The sequence below is a fragment of the Wickerhamomyces ciferrii genome, contig 00017 (assembly GCF_000313485.1).
Source record: "Wickerhamomyces ciferrii WGS project CAIF00000000 data, strain NRRL Y-1031 F-60-10, contig 00017, whole genome shotgun sequence".
Lineage (NCBI taxonomy): Eukaryota > Fungi > Ascomycota > Saccharomycetes > Phaffomycetales > Wickerhamomycetaceae > Hansenula > Hansenula ciferrii.
The window spans coordinates 70,683-89,846 of NW_011887723.1; the positions used below are offsets into that span (position 1 = coordinate 70,683).

A 19,164-nucleotide genomic window follows, 5' to 3' on the forward strand; every position below is an offset into this window, starting at 1 on the left:
TTAAATTGAATATCAAAATATTGTTAAAATGGGTATGTCTTAGATGGATTCTGTGAGGGGATTCCTCCTCGAGAAATGGTGTTATAATTATACTAACAATAGGTATTTAGCGTCTTGGGAACAAGTTGACGATAATCTAATCAAAAATAAAGTGAATCAAGGATTTAATTTGAATGAATTCCCATCTCTTGGTGGTGGTGTAGGGAATACTGCTATTAATTCTGCTCCTGATTCAAGTGGTAACAATGCTGCTAATGATGCTGCAGTCAGAGCTCATTTATTAAAACTTCAACAATTACAAAATCAAGATTTAACAAATCAATTACAACAACAACCTAGTGGAATTCCACCTCCAGGTTTACAAAACGTTCCAAATTCATCATCCATGTCAATACCTCAATTGAATTCAATTCCATCACAAACAAATATTATAACGAATAATGCTAATGCTAATAATAATACTACTAATAATAAACCAAAACAAAAACCTGAAGAAGAATTAACTGATATGGATAGATTTGGATTAAATGGACTTTTAGGTTTATTAAGAAATGAAAATAATGATCAATCAACAACAGCAATTGGAACTGATCTAAATATTTTAGGATTAGATATGAGTGAAAATTCAATTGATATTAAATTATCCAAAACTTTCCCATCACCATGGATTGAAACTTCAAGAAGTGAAGTTGAACCACAATATCAAATTAAAGATTTTTTAAAAATTGAAAAAATACCAGATATTTCTGAAAAATTATCATTATTTTCTGATGAAACTTTATTTTATATTTTTTATTCAAGAACAAGAGATGTTTTACAAGAATTAAGTGCAAGAGTTTTAACTCAAAGGAATTGGAGATATCATAAAGAACTGCAAGTTTGGTTAACTAAAGATTCAAATACTGAACCAATTCAACAATCTCCACAAAGTGAACGTGGTTTATATATTTTTTTTGATCCTCATAATTGGGAAAAAGTTAGAAAAGAATTTATTTTGTATTATCAATCTATAATGACACCAGCATAATGAATGTTTATATTTAATCTGTTGAAGAAATATCTTGTAGTATTTACATAGATGGTTGATTTCTCATATGCTTTTTTCATTAAAATTTATATAAATTATATGTACATGTATAAGTCATTTCCTTTTATGTCTTTGTTTCTAATAATAATTATCGATATTTTCATTGATAAATAGCATGATAACGTTTACCTCTAATGGCAAATAAATTTTTGTTATATCTATAAACTTCATGAGGATTAATATCATTTAATTCCCATTTAGTTGAAGAGAATAAATTTTCTTCAATATTCATTAAAACATCTAAATCATCTTCAAAATTTTCCATTAACCAATTCCAATCAGTTTGAGAATCCTTATCATGATAACCTGTAATGAAAATTGGACATTTTGAATCCAAAAGACCTGGCATTGTTTTTTTCCATAAATCTTTAACATCTGGATAACCAAGACCTGGATGGAAAAGGAAAAAAGAATCTAAATAAGGATCATAAGGGAAAAAATCTTGAGCTTCATGGAAAACATGGAAATAATCAGTATGATAAATAAATTTCATATTTGAATCAATTCTTCTAACAATTGGTCTTGAACTTTGAATAAATTGTTTTTTTTCAGAATCATAAAATGATTCAGGTCCAATAAAATGTAATTCAAAATCAGTTGTTGGGAATAAAAATGTTAATTGTTTCCAAACATGTGCAGGTAATTGACCTTCTGCTCTTGATCCAATAATAAATAATCTTAGAGGACGATCTTTAATTGTTGAAGTTCTTAAATCTGGATATAATGAATAACGTAACGCGGCTAAAGATTTTAAACCTTCTAATGTAACTGGACCTTTTGGATTTAATTGATATGGAGAAAATTGATGTAATAATGTACCAATAGTTGTTGGATATGAAAGCATTTTGGTAACTGCAGCTAATTGAAATTCAGTATCCATTGAATAAAAATTTCTTGTATAGAAAAATAAATCCCAATTTGATAAATTAACTTGAGAATCAAATTCTTGACCAGCAGGGAAATCAAATTCTGGGAATTCACGACCAGATCTTAAATCATGTTCATATATATTAACTTTTTTCAAAATTTCATATTTTTTTGTACGATGATATTCTTCATCTTGTTCCCAAGCTTCTTTTGAATGATGAGTTGGTATACCACTATAAGGACATGTATAATTAATTTCTTTTTTTGTCACTGGACATTTAGCTAAAGCTCTTATAGTGGCAGCTCTATGTCTTAAATCTTGAGATGGTGAAGAATCCCATGGATGGAATCTATTCTCCACACTTGGTTCATCTGGAGATGGAGGTGGATCCATCCCTAGAGCATTTCTAACAAATGATATAAGTGTTCTTTTTGATTGGTATTGAACCAATCTTGGATTGACTCTTTGAATCTTTGGATTTATAAGTTTTAGCATTTGAAGTATTATATATCTTTAATATGATAATCTCGGTATTTGAATTGAACAAGCAAAATTTGATTTTTGAAAGCAGTTTCTCCTGTGAAGCTAATAAGCACAAGCTATAGAATCAAAACTTAGCTATAATCAGCAAAAATCCCACAAGTCAATAACCTTGAAAACAATCAAAATCACCACTTTCCAAATCGTTTAACCGCTTTAAAGAAAACGTTCAATTTTGAAAATTTGTTTTCACATACAAAAAATAATTCGCGAAGCTTTTAATATGCTGTGATTATGTAATTAGATTTTCTAAAATAAATTAAAAGCTTCTTCATTGAGAACTTCTTCATTATCAGCAAAATCTTGATGTAATGAATCAATGAAAAAAATGGTTGACTTGTTTTGACATTCATCAGTCTCAATAAATTGTATTGAAAAAGTTTTACAGTTTGTAATTCAAAATAAAGAGAATATCACTTCTATGGTTGGAAATCCAGGTTTGTGTATTTCAAATGCTGATTGATTCGTCTCAGGTCATAGACTACTCCGCCTTATCGAGCTTCAAACATGGGACAAATAGCCGCAATGGTGATCATCTTTCACATATATTGAACCTGTTTTAATCAAATTGTTTTTCTTCAAAACTGACTTTAAATATTTGAAACGGTTCACATATGAAGATTAATATTAGTTAAATATTCATCAAGGTTCGATATCATGTTACTGGTTTTACTATAAAATAGGTACTGATATTGATCAAGATGTTAATGAATCAATTTTTTTTTCAACTATAATATACATTATATTTTTATGTATAAGAATGGATTGTAGTATATCGCCATGGACATTTATAAGTTCTTAATTGACAAATATAATTTTACCTCTAATTATCAACATACGTCTGTACAAACTGGTGATCAAACACAGTTTGACTTGAATAGTACTTTTGTCAGGCTTTTGACGACGTCTACAAATTAATTATAATTCACGTCTTCAAAAATATCATTCATAGATTGCAATTCAAATTTGATCATTCTATAAAACATAAACTGTTTCCAAATGAATCAAAAATTCAAATCAATCATATGTCATTTATTAAGAAGTTATGATAAAACAAACCTGTACATTCAAATCCACAAAGAGTTGATTGAAATCTCATGATGATTGTTCTAACGCGTATCAAGCTTGTAATCACTTATATCAGAATGAATAAATTTAGCAGCAAGAGTCTCTAATGTGTGCATGGAGTCAAAGAATTTCCCAAAATTTGTTACAACTGAGTTGCTGAAAGTAAGTATATCTGGAACTTATCTAAAACCAACATTTGTCGAGTTTAAAGAACATAAAATTCATAAAACATGTTTTGATTTCTGGTACAAGTTTTTTTTTGTTGTTACACCATTCGCGCTTTACAATTTGAAGGATCAGGAATGTCTTTGGAAAACTTTTTCTCAACACATTCGAGACTCGGTAATTATCAGGATTGATCACATTCACCAGATTTGTAAAATTTTATTAGCAGCTAGCATAATGTCGTCAATGTATGCTTCTAGGACCACATTACTTTTATCAGATCAAAAATTTTGAGCTGTACACCTCAATTATTTTGGATATTTCTTTGATCAGTTGAGTTGGTTCTTAAAGTTGACATTTCAATTATACATATTGAAATTGAAACTAATATACAGTTCATAAACCATATACCCTCCATGCTTGAATTTATGGTTATCAGGTTACCAATATTGATTTAATCAAGGGATACTGATACCTGAATTTGATTTTTGAAGTTGAACGTTTTTTGAATAGAATACACATAGATTTTTATCATCTTCAATTATTCAACTTTGTAGAAAGCTAGTATCATCATGGTGGAGTATATTCGAACATATAATAGCATCGAGGAATTGGCTACATACTGTACAAAAGTATAATTTGAAAAAAAACCATTTAAATCTCATTTAAATTGATCATATAAACCATATCATTCCCTCAAAGAAGAAAAGACACTATCAATGAATCAAAATTCAAAATCTTGACTTAAGCTTGTGTATAATATAAATTATAAATTAATATAATTATATTGACATATTTTGTTAACGTTTCTTGTGGAACTTGGTAAAATCAATAATAAAACAATTTGGGTCCAACGCAGCTATTACTAATTTGTTCAGACTTGATAATTTGTTATCATGTAGATATTTTTAAATTCAATTACAGAAATTGGATGCTTCCAGTTCACGGTTCTACCATTTGGACTTAACGACAGCCCAGCTGTTTTCAACACTCATGTGCTTGTGTGTTTGATTTGTTTACCCATTAATTTCGATGTTTTTTTTTTTACATTTTCGTTGATAATTCGCGCCAACATACCGACGATAATTAATTAGGGGTGGAAATTTGAAAATCGAGATTAAGCTATAAATATTTCTATAATTTTAAAGTAAAGAATCGTCATCCATTTTGTATATTTCATTGATAGCTTTGGAAGGGTTTTCTATTATTTCTGCTAATGAATGGTTGAACATTAGAAGAATTATATATTGAATTGTCTTGAGATTATATTGAAAATCTTTTGAAACGTTTGTGGTTATTTGACTTATAATGTTTATGACTGTTCTGAAATTGTGCACAAAATTTTCATATTGTATCTTTTGTTATCTTGATGAAATCAACAATATACTCTGATCATGTTTTATAATGCAACTTGACACACTGGATTCTTGGTTATCAGGTTACCAATGTTTAGTTATATTGTGGATACTAATACCAGAATTCGAAAGTGATCAGGTTTATATTTTTTGAATTTATATATGACTGTTCTTGGGTTTCATGACTTCGGTTAACTAATTGTAGATATGATAGTTAGATTATAAACGTGTCGATGTATGCGATATACTACAGAAGTCAAACATCATATGAAAAAGAATGAATATGAATCTCATTTAAATTGATCAAAGTCAAGATCAAGTTCTAAAACTGATCAACAATGAATCATAAATTCAAAGTCTTGATTCATATGTGTATTGAATTAAATATAAAAAGAATACCATGTTTAATTAATACCCTTAATATATCTTATCAATTAACGTATTCCATGTAGAACGTAAACAACTAACATAGAAATGTTCACACAGTTGAACGCCATGTATATTTTGTCATCAAATTAACTCTCACAATTTCATCATAGACAGTGGAGCTACTATAACTACCACAAATAACCAATCACGTTAAATACATAAGTTAAATCAATATCACTACACAAGACATTAAAAGCAAAAGCAAAAGCAAATTAAAATCTTCTCTTCAGAAAATGCGCGAATGATTATTCTATGATTACATAATCCAGTATATATTCCTTTTCGCGAATTTAATTTGTACTCGTTGAAAATTGAAAAATTTGTCGATTAAACAGTGAAACAATATTAAGGGTATAATACTTGATTAACAAATAACTCATCAATAAAGGCTGGGTTTATTTTGTTGAAATACTTTAATAATGTTTCAAAGCATAAGGCTAGCCAGACTAGGCCATGGTTTCCAATCTGGTCTTAAATCTGGTTTTCAATCCAGTATTAGAATGATGAGTTCAATGAATACAACATCAATAAATTTAATAAATCCAATAATGTTAAATTCTATGATTAAACCAGCTATAAATAATATAACTAAACAAAGTATCATGACACAAATTCCATCAATAAATAAGATTAATAAAATTAATCCAGTTAATCCATTAGATAAATCTAAACAAGAATCAAATTTATTTGAAATTAAAGATCAAGAACAAAGTGATGTATCAATGCAATTAGATTCTGTTATGAGAAAAAGAAGATATAAAATTAAGAAACATAAATTTAGAAAAAGAAGAAAAGCACAAAGAGAATTAAGAAGAAAATTAAAGAAATAGATAAGTTTTCTATATTGGTGTGTGGTGGTGAAAATTGGGGGTTTTTTGCATGTATATATAATAAGAATACAAATATTTTTGGGAAGAAAAGTGTAGTAAAGTCATTTTATAACAATTGTTTATGGTTAGGATTACTAAGTCTACATCATTAACAAAATCTTACTCATAACATATCATTAAAATATCCCTAAACCCATAATACCCATAACTATTCTAGAATAAATGATTTATTAAACGACGAACAAAGAAAATCAATGCAAAAGTTGAAATCAAAATCCCAATATAATAACCATAAACAACAACTTTATAAGATAATTTATTTGTAATTTTTTCTCTATTATGTTTTTCAATACCTCTAATCATATCAGCATTTCTTCTATAAATTTCTTTTGATTCTTCAATAATATCTAATTTTTCTTGTTCTGTTAATTCATGTCTTGTAGCTAATTCATAATCTCTCTTATATGAGGCTCTCAAGATTTGATCATCTTCAATATTAAATTGATAAAGATTTGTACCATATTTAGAAACTTGTTCTGTAGTTTGTCCATCAACTTGTGGGAATAATCCTGTTGCTTTTGCTAATTTTGAATTCATAATCTTACCACCAGCAAATAAAGCTAAATACATAACATGACAATAAGCTAATAAAATATGAGGTTTTTCTTTATAAGTTTCAATAATATGATCAACAAATTCAATTTGTTCTTTTCTTATAGGATGTTGAAATTTTTTTGGATCATTATTATAAAAATATAATAAATCTTTAGTTAATGGTTCAGTTCTTGCAACTCTTTCATCCCAAAATTTTGATAAAATTCCACCAATTTTACTCTTGGAATCAGATTGTAATTCTTGTTGTATTAACATCTCCACAGTTTTGAAAACATGATAAAATCCTTGGATACCTTGTCTATAAATCTTACCATCTCTTAAAGCAACTGCAAATTTTAATGAAACAGATTTATTAACAACATCATGTTCTTTTCTTGTACTCATATTAATTCTATTAGCTAAAGCACCAATATCTGTTGGTAATGGTATTATTTCATGTTGATTTAATTTAGACATAATGAATATTTAATGTAAAGAGTGACTTGTAACTTATGAATATAATATAATAACTAGGATGACACTAGATTGATATAAATTCTCTTGAATAGAAAACCATCAAACATTTTACAAAATTCATGATTTCAATGTCTTTTTATATTCCCAGTGTTTTCCCACAGTATATTAAAAAATTACTTTCTCCGATATGACCCAATAACAAGGAATGGTTCATACACAACCCCTGGTATCTCAACATTCCGAAGGACAATGTATAATTTAAATCACATATTTAGATGCGCATTGATTAGGGCTATATAATGATGTAATTTATAATATACTTCCACTAACAAACTTACACTTAAAATACTACATAAACACATTCATTCCTTTAATTTTCGTGTAAATCTGGAAAATGTTGAAATTGACACCTTTGATCGTCACAAAAAACACAAAACAAACGCGAAAAAATTAAAATTATATACGCATAAAAAATTATATAATCATCAAATTCATTAAAATAAGTATATTTATATAGGATTATCTAAAATGTCCAATCTTCATATCGTATCTTTTCATTCACACACCATTGTTTCATCACTTTTAAACTATACGAACATATTTCTTTTAATGTAATCCCTGTATTTATTGGTAAATGAATCAAATCTTCATTTGGTCTTAGGTAATAATCTTTTGTTGACTTATTTTCTCTTGTTTTACCTTGTTTTTCAAATAATTTAATAATATTTGGATATTTATCTTGTAATTTAAAAATTGAAAGATATTCATCACTTTCAATGAATGATTGTTTTGATAATTCTATAAATTTATTATAATTTTTATAATGATTAACCAAACTATCATCAATTTTAATTAATTCAACATCTGATTTAACATGTTTTCTCTTCAGAATCTTTAATTGAATAAATTCATTTAAAATATTACAAACATGTTCATAAACAACAGCTTTAATTTGTAAACATAATCCTGCAATATCATTAATTCCAACTTCTTTACTTAATCTTAATGTATGATCAATTAATGATATTAAACTTAACCATAATTTATCATTAAACAGTTTCTTAGCAACTCTTCTTGATTGATCTTCATAATTGAAAGCAACCAGATAGATTATTAATGAATCCATAAAATACGTAAGACCTAATTTTAAATTTTTTTCTCTTAATTCATCTCCTTTATGCTTTTTAACACTTGCAATCTTTAAATATTTTTCATTTTGTAATTTAAGATTTTGATGTTCACTTGATGATGAAGTTGAAGATGTTGATGTTGATGGAGGAGCTAAATGTTGATCTTGTACTTTAGGTGTAGATTTTGATGAAAATGTTGAATGTATTGAAGGTGATGGTGAATGAACAGAATTTGTATTGAAAACGCTCTTCTTGATATTTGCTCTAGGTTCTATTGGTCTTGATTGATCACCCGCTTGTTGTTGTTTGATACCTAAACCTTGTAATTTTGTAGTTGAATTTGATTTCTTAATTCTTTTATTATTTTTATAATATGAAGGAACATTTAATGTAACAAATAATGATTTATCATCACCTTTTTCAATGAATCGAAGTTGATGTAATCCATAATTTTCTATTTTTTCAAATGATTTCCTTTTAATCGGTTTATTGGGTATTGAAATTGATAATGAATTATCTGAATATGAATCTTCATCACTTTTATTTAATTGTAATTTGTGGTTATTATTAGGTCTTGTTGGTATAGGTTGTATCAAAGAATCAACATCTTCATCATGATCTTCTTCTCTGATTTTATTTTCATTATAAATATCTGGTAAAGTTGGTGATAACATTCTTGGTATATTTAAATTTGTTAAATCATCATCATCACAATAAATTGATGGTATATTTGGAGATAATGGAGGTGGTAATTGACCTGATTTATAAAAAGAATCACTGAAATTTTGGAAATCATCATCCCATTGTGGTGTTCTTATAACTTCTTCTGTCTTCAATTCACTATTATCATTTGATTTCTTAACTTCTCCACCATTATTACCATTTGTACCATTACTACTGATCTGTTTGTTTATACTATTATTATTCCTCTGACCATTCCCATTCCCATTGGCTCTTTTCGCCAGGTATTCACTCAGCTTCTGTGACATATCAAGAGCCTTCTGATACTTAACAATTGAAACTCTTGATCTTATTCTTTTCCACAAATTATAAAAATCTGGGAATCTTTCTCGTATTTATCTTGTAAGCCATAATAAAAAAATGTCTTTGTTAGAACAATAAAATTTCGCGGAAATCAATTACGTAATCATAATAAACTATTAAAATCACAATTCTATTTGTTTTATATTACAATTCATTAATTATGTTCATTTCAAAAGTTCAGATGCAACTAGTTTCAATATCTCCACTGGTTGTTTATCCAAATTCTCCAATTTTTTAGAAACTCGAGGCCATAAATCACCATGACGAGGTTCAACATCTTGAAATTTTTTTAAAAATTCATCAATTTCAATTTGTGATTCATTATTTTTAATAAGAAAATTATAATACCATGCCCATGAATCACCAAAATCTTCATCTGCTATTATAGCTCTTTCAAACCATCTTTTAGCTTTATCAAATTTCCCATCAATCCAAAAATTATATCCAATGATTAATAAAATTCGAACATTATTATTTGTTGAATTTAATGCATCTTGATATAATGTTTTTCTTAATGATTTTTTATTATTAAATTTTAAATTAAATTCCCAAAGTATTGGAGAATGAGGGAAATTTTTTAATGCTTTTGTTAATATTACATTAATTTGTTCATTATTTTGTAAAATTTTTTCTAATTCAAGTTTTAAACCCCATAATTTATCTGATTTAGGATTTTTCAATAAACCTAAATCTAAATCTGATCTTGCCCTTGTATGATTTCCTAATTTATAATCAATGTTTGATAAATGGTCCCATAATTCAATAGATTCTGGTATGGTTTTGGTACCAAGTGATAAAACATTTCTTGCTTGGTTTAAATCACCTAATTCTTCTAATATTGTAGATTTTTGTAAATATAATTTAAAACATTTTGGAAATTGTTCTAAACCCAAATCTATTGCCTCTAATGCTTTCTCCTGTGAGCCCTGTTGTCTTAAAAATGTAACATATTTATACCATATCCGTTCATTATTAACTTGTTCTTTAGCTTTTTGAAATAATGAATCAACTTTAGAATAATTATGTTCAACACTTTCTAATTTAATTAAAGCTAACCAAATATCTGCATTTTGTGAATGTAATTTGAAAGCATTATTTAAAATTTCTTTAGCCTTGGATAAATCACCATTTTTCCAAACTTCTTTTGAATACATTAACCAAAATGTTGCATTTTTAGGTAAAATTTCAATAATATTTTCAAAAATTTTATATAATTCACTGGAGTCAAAATTATTCTTATATAATCCAATTAATCTTCTCCATATAGCTGCTTTTTTAGGGAATTTTATAATTATGAAATTTAATATTGATTTATAAACAAATAAATATTCTTTATAATTTTCAGCTTCTAATAATAATGAATTATAATCTAATTCTTCCAATGATAATATTTCATCAACAATTAATGTAGTTAAATATGTTAATTTATCAATTTTTTCCAAATTTATAGCAATTTTAAACCATTCAGATCTTGTAACTTCTTTACATTCTTTAAAAGTTTTTTTAATCATCTTACTAATCTTATCACTTTCAGGATTATTTTGAAATTCTAATTTAATTGCAGTTAACCAAATATTAACATTATTAGGTAATGCTTTTCTTGCTTTATTTAAAGTTGATTTAGCTTCATCATAAGATTGTAAATCTATTAATAATAACCATAATGATTCATCTTCAGGTATTAATTCTGTTGCCTTAGTGGCAATTTTCAATTTATCCACTAGGTCATCTTCTAAATTTATTGATTTTTCCCATAATTCCACTGATGTGGGTAAATTTTCTAAAGCTTTCCTTATAACTCTTTTTTTATTGAAAATTTCTAATTCTAATTCAATTGCTTTTAACCAAAGTTTTAAAGATTTTGAATTAAGATTTATAGCTTCAGCCACTATAATTTTAGAATATTTTATATCTGATCTATTCAATCTTATATTTTCAAGCCAAATTTCTTCATCAAATGGACAATTATTACAACCTTGTTGTATTAATTTTTTAGCATTTTCAAAATTTTTATTAAATTCTTCTAATCTTGCTCTTGCAATCCAACCTTCAGGTTTTTTAGGATCAGCTTTAGTGAAAGAACTTAATAATGTCTTAATTCTTTTAATTTCTTCTTCATTATTTTGTGATAAATTTGAAATTTCATTAAGATAACTTTCTTGATCCACATCATTATCTTCATTAAAATCAAAATTTGAATCAATTTTAGAACCTAATAATTTTTGTCTTTCAGAAGTCAATGCCCCTAAATCAACTGATGAATCTAAATTACCATTTGAACCACCTAACCCAGCAAGTAATGAATCTGGAGCTGCATAAGTTCTTTTTTGTTCTTGTAATAATTTCCGTTGTCTTTTATTTCTTTTGGTTAAATCCCCAACTTCTGGTAAGTTTGCCCATTGATCTTCAGAAATTGATGATAAGTTTTTCTTTAAATCAACAAATTGATTTGAAATCTTGGTTAAATTATCATCATTCCCATTATTACCAGTAGTAGTAGCATCATCATTTGGTGATATTCTTCTTTTATTACGATTTTTCAATCTATTATCAATCTCTTGATATATTTCATCAGCTTCTTCATCTTCTTTATTCAATGTTTTATCACCCAATAATCCATCTTCATCAACATCTTGATAATTATCTTCATCATCTGAACCTATATCACGTTGTTGTGGAGGTAATCTACCAGCACCAACATCAGCTCTTGTGGTAAACCCAGTGGCACCACGCCCTATACCAGCAATGTACCCGATGGGAGCCTCCTGGTCCAAGAATGCTTTTCTTTCCATTCACAATATCACAATTATTCCTTAGTCAATGAATAGAAATAGAAATATTCAATGAATATATAAAAAAGTTATTTACCGTATATAAAAAAAATGGGTATTCAAAAAAATCATTATGTAATCAACCGCGAATTATAGTATGTCAAGTATACAATTAACAAGAATGTCAGGATTTATACACCAAGAATGGTTTTTTATAGGATATTAATCATATTATAGTATACTCTGAATTTTGCACTTGATAATTGTCTTTTCAGAATCTTGATATCTCAATTTGTTGTCTGGTTATTCAATATTGTGTATTCAATTATAGAAGCGTACGTAAGCTATTACTTGAAAGAATCGAGGAATCCTCAAATTAGTGTCAAAGATGCATCATTGACTAAAACTACACTGGAAAGAAACGGATTCAAAGCGATTAGGTAACTAGAGTGCAATGATCGATCTACATGTTAGCTAATTTGGCTATGATTTGTGAAACTGAATCTTGAATCAATCCCCATATTAACCATTTAACCATTGGTACGTACGTCATGATCAGCAAATCCTTGACATTCAAACGGATTCCAATGGAGGCCAGTCCTGAGCAGAACCCCCTTTTTTTGACTGTTCGTTCATGAGATATTTGTCAAATGAACCGAAACTATTGTTTATTCGACCTCATCTATGAGTTCTATCAAATACCTCTCATCTGAAGAAGAAAGGAGCAAGATTTGATTGACACTTAACGAGAGAAGCTTATAACTTCGGTGACCTCAACCCCTTTCGAGTCAAGATTTCAAGATTTTTTGATCTTCAATAATCATGAGATTCACAAGTTTATCATTATTGATCAAAAATAATATGCAGGGGTCTCTTTCGAGTATAAACCCCGTGCATTATTAGAAAAGCAGAGATCTTTAACCAGAATCACTAGATCAATATATGCTTCCTGGGTTGATTATGGCTTGAACGTGGCAATGTCCTTTGAAAGAGAGTGGAGAGTGGAGGTTTCAGTTGGTCTATGATGTCTTCATTTCGATTATGCTGAATATATGCATGCAATAAGATGCTTGAATCTTCCATCTCCATTATTTTCCATAATCTTGAGTCTCAACTCAACAATATTCTGTATACCTGTCTGATCTTTCATTTTCCAATGCAGGTTTTATTAAATTGATTCCCAGCTGAATGGAGTGCTCTTTGGTTAAACCATATTGGAACTTAAGTTTTAATACGTATTGGTGAAATGCGATTAATAAACATCATGATGGAACCCAAGTTTAAGACCATTGGTGAAAAGCGATTAATATCAGATGAATACAACGTTTTTTGTCTCTACTATCAATATTAATCACTACAAGCTCAAATCAATCAAATCAACTATATCATTATGAAATTTTCAACAATCTTTGCTCAAGGTTTATTATTATCAGGTATTATCGCCTCCCCAGTTGCTGACCAAGTTGCTATCCCAGTTGCTGATTCAGTTCCAGATTCAGCTGGGTTTAGTGTTGTTTCTTCACTTCCAGATCTTGATTCCGAGATTTTATCTAATGGTGATGAAACTTTAATTCAGAAAAAGAATAAAGAAAAATTATGTTTTGATACTGGTAAAGATAAAGGATGTCACTTTGGTAACTTTCATAAATGTGTTCCTTATTACACCACGACTCTTCAACTTTCATGTCAACAAGGTGATGCTACATTGAGAATGGCATGTCTTGCACAACAACCAACAATCGCTAATCAATATTGTGGTTTCTGGTGTGCAGAGATAAAGACAATTAAAGATTGTGAAAATGCCAATAAGAGAACTGGTCTTTCGTACAATTGTAAAAAATTTGATTATTGTTAAATAGCTGTTGTGGGGCTGTCGCCATATATATCTTGAATTCTTGATGATATTTGAGATGAACAAAATGCCTAGCCTCAGGTATTTTCTATGCTTAGTGTTTTTTATTTTGTAGTTTATATGGAATTTATATCATACATGTTGTTTTTATGAGTTATACTACTTGTAAATATTTGATCACTTAAATAATAAGCTATCTCATTAATAATTGAGACTCTACAGGATCAACGCGCCGAAATAGAAAGCGTTCATTTGAATCTATCTAATAATAAGGTGATCCATATGCACCACGATTAACAATCAAAACAATCAAAACAAAGTTCGAACTTAATGGTGGAAAGTTTCCCATGGTGAAATAATAGTAATAATCTACAAAACTCATAAACTAGTATTAAAGCAGTTTGTATATATTAAGTTAAAAAAATCTCTATAATCTGTGTTGAATTAACTCCATTTTTATTTTACTCAATCCTCCCTAAGTGAACTTCTCTATTCCTCATCATCTGTATCAACTGGTTTTGGTGTACCTTTTGGACTACTTAACCATTCAATATGTCTTAAACGACGACGTTCATCTCTTAATTTCTTATCATTTCTAGTCATCTTCTTCTTTCTAATACGAACTTTAATATTAGCTGGTGAATCATCATCACCTGCTTTCTTTGTAGGAGCTGGTGAACCTTCTTTTGATGAAGCACCTGCACCACCATTATCTTCAAAACTTGATCCATCAATTGCATTAAAACCTTTACGAACCATTGTACCATTTTCCACAATCCATTGTTCTGGACATAAAGCACCAACAAATTCATTATTATGTGAAATCATAACAACACCACCTGACCAATCTCTAATTGCAACAGCTAACCCACCTAAAGAATCTCTATCAAGATAATTGGTAGGTTCATCTAAAACTAATAAATGAGGATTATTCCACATAGCACCTGCAATAACAACTTTAACTAATTGACCACCTGATAATGATCCCATTGGAGTATGATCTGCAATATCACCATCTAATCCAACACCTTCAAAATGTTCACGAATAACTGATGGGATCAATTGTCTATATCCTAAACCTTCTCTTGAAGCTTCATGATCATCAAATTTTTGAACTAATTTATCAAAACCATGTTCAATTAATAATTCTTTTGGTACCCAACTATTATATTTTGGTAACCAAAATTTCCATTTAACTTCATATTGGAAAGATTTTTTTAATTTTTGTCTACCAACAATTGCTTCTAATTGTCTTGGACCTCTACCATCTTGAATATCAATTTCTTTTTCCATTAAAGCTTTTTCTTCATCAGAAACTTTTCTTGATTCTTTTAATAAAACTTCACGATCATCACCAAATCTATATCTCCATTGTAAATATTGATTTGCAGTTTTTTCTTTATGTTGTTCAACATGTTGTAAAGCATGTTGAGCAATATAACCAATACGTAAATTTGGATGTTTTTCCACTTTACCTTCATTTGGAATTAATTCACCAGTTAATAATTTAATTAAAGTTGATTTACCTGCACCATTTGGACCTAAAATTGCTACTCTTGAACTTAAAGATAATGAACATGAAACATCACTTAATGAAGGTTTAGCTGCACCTGGATAAGCAAATGTAACATCAGCCATTCTTGCCACAGCTCTTGTATTTGATTTAACACCAGTTAAAATACCTGGTGGTGGGAAAGCCATTTTAACATTTGAATCAGTTAAAGTATAATATGATTTACCTTCAGGTTTAACTTTAACAAATTCTGATAAATTACCTTTATAATAAGCTAATTTTTTATTTTCATAATGAATAATATCAGTACAAACAGTATCCAAGAAACCTGAATCATGTGAAACAATTAATGAAGTAATTTCATCATGTTCAACAAGATAATCTTGTAACCATTTAACATTACCAACATCCAAATGATTTGTAGGTTCGTCTAATAATAAGACATCAGCTTTCATCAACATTGCTCTTGCTAATTCTAATTTCATTTTCCAACCACCTGATAATGAACCAACATGTTGTTCTCTTCTTTCTTGATCAAAACCAACTTCTTCTAAAGCTTTTGAAATTTCATCTCTTGAAACAGCTTCTAATTCTGGATCTGAAGCAATAAATGCAACTAAATCCATATCAGCTTCTGAACCTTGTAATTTATGTTCAACAAAACAAGTTCTTAATTCAGATTTATCAGGGAAACCTTCTAATTGACCATTTGCAATAGCTCTCATTAAAGTAGATTTACCAGCACCATTACGACCACATAAACCATATCTATGACCTTTTAATAATCTTAAATTGGTCTTGTTTAATAACATACGACCACCATAAGCTAATGAGAAATCTGAATTAACAATTTCAATACCATCATCTTCATTTGAAATTACAGCATCTGGTGTGAATAAAGTTCTTAAATCAGTAACTAATTTTGTTGATAAAGCTTGAACTTCGGATTCATTTGAAATAAATTGTGGTAATGATAAATTTAAATATTCTTCTAATCTTTTCCAATCATTAACATTAGCATCTGCAACAATTAAAGAAACAAGATAATTATACGAAATATCATCAATTTTTGGAATTAAATCTCTTGTTAAATATTTTTTACCTTCATCAAAATGTAATCTACCACTAAATTTACCATCATCAATAGAATCATCTTTCAAAACTTTTAAAGCTTTTTCAGCTAATTCTCTAACTTCTGGTAATGCAGCAGTATCAACAACTTTTTGAACACCAGGCATTAATAATGGGATAAAACTTTCAATTTCAAATTTATTATTAACTAATCTTGTTAAATTTTCCACAACAATAACAGTTTGACGTAATTGTTCCTGAGATGAAGAAGTTAAATTTAATGATCTAACCAAGATTGGAACTAATAAAGATAATGCAGGTTCTGTAACTTCAGCAACAAATGTAACTGAAGATAATGATTTAATACAATCAGGAACTTTATTTGGATCAGCTAAAGTGGAAATAATCATATCAAAACGAGGTTGTAAATCTAAATTATCTAAAACTTTAACAAAATTATTTGTAGTTTTTAAACCAATTTTAGCTAATTCAGGTTTAAAATCAACAGACATATCAGTTAATACTGGAACAGCTTCTTTAAATTTTAGTTCAATTAAATCACTTGGAGAATCTTCAACAATTTTATCAACAATTTTCAAAGCACCGATTTTGGATTGCCATTTAGCAGAACTTGTTAAATATTTTAAAATTTCCACCAAGACAACTGAAGATAAAGCTTCAACTGGATAAGAACCATAAATAGAATCAATAGCAGCTTGGGAAGCTCTTTTGACGTTATTTTCCTTATCAGCTAGCCCATCTAATGCAATAGATAATAAAGGTAAGAAATGAGATTCATTTGGAGTTTGACCAGCAAATTTTCTAACAATTGAAGAAATTAATAAATAACCACCTTCTCTAATTAAAGCAGGATTTTTAGGTTTAATTAATTTTGATAAAATTTCATCAATTTTCCAAGATTCAATTGATTCAATACCATTTTCATTAATTAAATCCACTATACTATTGATTTGAACTTTAACATCAGAAATTGTTTTGGATTCTTTTAAATTATTTAAACTTGATGAGATTGGACTTAAGTCTAATTTATCTAAAGTTTGATTTAATGAAGATAATGAAGTTGTTGATTGTGAAGGAGAATTCAAATTTGATCCAGCAGGAGTTGATGCATAAGAACTTGGATTACTATCTTGTTGTTGAGGTTGAAATTGTTGTTGTTGACGAGGATTTTGACGAGGAGCTCTATTTAGACCAGCAGGAGCTTGGTTAACGTATTGATCGTAACTCATAGCTTTTCTTTGCATACCATAACCACCATTTTGATAACCACCTCTTTGATTTTGATAACCACCTTGATATTGACCATAGGCTTGATACCCACCAAATTGGTTGTTGAACTGTTGGTTTGGGTCGAACGCAGCACCACCTGGGATGAAAGAACCTGAGTTCTGAGGATTGAATTTAGGAGGCATAACTAATACGTCCTTTTAATACTCTTTGTTCTGGTTTGTTAGTGTTTTCTTTTAAAGGTGTACGTTTTTCTTTTTTAAAATTTAATTATAAATTTTTTTTTTTTTGATTAACAATTGATAAAAAAAGGGAATTCCGAGGTGGTAAAAAGTCACGTGCTGATAGGGCTGAATTCCGGAGAAGCGGAGGAATTAATAAAATTGTGAAATATTGATAAATTTTGTTAAGAAAGGATGGCTGAAAATATGTTTATTGAATTATTTGAGGTGGAATTGTGTTATGTGGTTGTTTTAGTGGAATTATGGTTTTGAAATTTGGAAGTTTGGTAATTGTTTAATTTTAAAGTAGAAATAATAATCATCAAATACATTTTATTAGTGAAATATTAAAATTCAAAATTAAAACATGGAAAAATGGAAACTTAAAACATTTATAGTAATATTTGGACCATAAATAGTATAATAATAATTTAAAATTACTATGATACAATACAAATTTATTGAGATATTCTCAAATTATATTAGATATTAGTCATATATTACCTAATCACAGCTTCAATAGTCGGAATAGGAAACCACTATAAACTCATAAAAACAGCTATAAATTTATTTTAAATTGGATAAAAACTTGATATATATATATAATAACCCATAAACTATCCTCCTATACCATCAATAGTCTATTAATGGCTATTAAACACCATGTTATCCACTAAAACACCCTCCTCCATATCACATGACCACCCTCTCGAATTCCGGCTCATCTCATAAATTTTTTAGGCACATAAAAATTTTTAAATAGCGAAATCAAAACAAATTTAATAAATTTAAAACTTTTAATTGAAATTTCAAAGTTAAGCCGTTTATTTTTTTATTTTTGGTTATATTATTAGGTATTCCTGTGAGGAAGAATATACCATTATCTAGAATAACTGTGCTG

At 28.3% G+C, this 19,164-nt stretch overlaps 8 protein-coding genes across 8 annotated transcripts; 3 read left to right on the forward strand and 5 right to left on the reverse strand.

Moving 5' to 3' along the window:
- Positions 1-43: 43 nt before the first annotated feature.
- CDC36 (CCR4-NOT core subunit CDC36) lies at positions 44-1,027 on the forward strand (the record flags this gene model as incomplete). The annotated part of the gene is made up of 1 exon (XM_011278494.1): positions 44-1,027. One exon carries the CDS (start codon positions 44-46, stop codon positions 1,025-1,027), a length of 984 nt encoding a protein of 327 aa, XP_011276796.1.
- Positions 1,028-1,187: 160 nt separating this feature from the next.
- Positions 1,188-2,450, reverse strand: MSS51 (Mss51p; the record flags this gene model as incomplete). The annotated part of the gene is made up of 1 exon (XM_011278495.1): positions 1,188-2,450. The coding sequence occupies one exon, from the start codon at positions 2,448-2,450 to the stop codon at positions 1,188-1,190; it is 1,263 nt and encodes a 420-aa protein (XP_011276797.1).
- A 3,481-nt stretch (positions 2,451-5,931) lies between these two features.
- Positions 5,932-6,342, forward strand: QRI5 (mitochondrial 37S ribosomal protein mS38; the record flags this gene model as incomplete). Its single annotated transcript, XM_011278496.1, has 1 exon — positions 5,932-6,342. One exon carries the CDS (start codon positions 5,932-5,934, stop codon positions 6,340-6,342), a length of 411 nt encoding a protein of 136 aa, XP_011276798.1.
- A 213-nt stretch (positions 6,343-6,555) lies between these two features.
- HMX1 (Hmx1p) lies at positions 6,556-7,413 on the reverse strand (the record flags this gene model as incomplete). The annotated part of the gene is made up of 1 exon (XM_011278497.1): positions 6,556-7,413. The coding sequence occupies one exon, from the start codon at positions 7,411-7,413 to the stop codon at positions 6,556-6,558; it is 858 nt and encodes a 285-aa protein (XP_011276799.1).
- A 523-nt stretch (positions 7,414-7,936) lies between these two features.
- BN7_885 (uncharacterized protein) lies at positions 7,937-9,532 on the reverse strand (the record flags this gene model as incomplete). The annotated part of the gene is made up of 1 exon (XM_011278498.1): positions 7,937-9,532. One exon carries the CDS (start codon positions 9,530-9,532, stop codon positions 7,937-7,939), a length of 1,596 nt encoding a protein of 531 aa, XP_011276800.1.
- Positions 9,533-9,751: 219 nt separating this feature from the next.
- PRP6 (U4/U6-U5 snRNP complex subunit PRP6) lies at positions 9,752-12,379 on the reverse strand (the record flags this gene model as incomplete). The annotated part of the gene is made up of 1 exon (XM_011278499.1): positions 9,752-12,379. The coding sequence occupies one exon, from the start codon at positions 12,377-12,379 to the stop codon at positions 9,752-9,754; it is 2,628 nt and encodes an 875-aa protein (XP_011276801.1).
- A 1,369-nt stretch (positions 12,380-13,748) lies between these two features.
- Positions 13,749-14,213, forward strand: BN7_887 (uncharacterized protein; the record flags this gene model as incomplete). Its single annotated transcript, XM_011278500.1, has 1 exon — positions 13,749-14,213. One exon carries the CDS (start codon positions 13,749-13,751, stop codon positions 14,211-14,213), a length of 465 nt encoding a protein of 154 aa, XP_011276802.1.
- Positions 14,214-14,699: 486 nt separating this feature from the next.
- NEW1 (New1p) lies at positions 14,700-18,227 on the reverse strand (the record flags this gene model as incomplete). Its single annotated transcript, XM_011278501.1, has 1 exon — positions 14,700-18,227. The coding sequence occupies one exon, from the start codon at positions 18,225-18,227 to the stop codon at positions 14,700-14,702; it is 3,528 nt and encodes a 1,175-aa protein (XP_011276803.1).
- Positions 18,228-19,164: the final 937 nt, after the last annotated feature.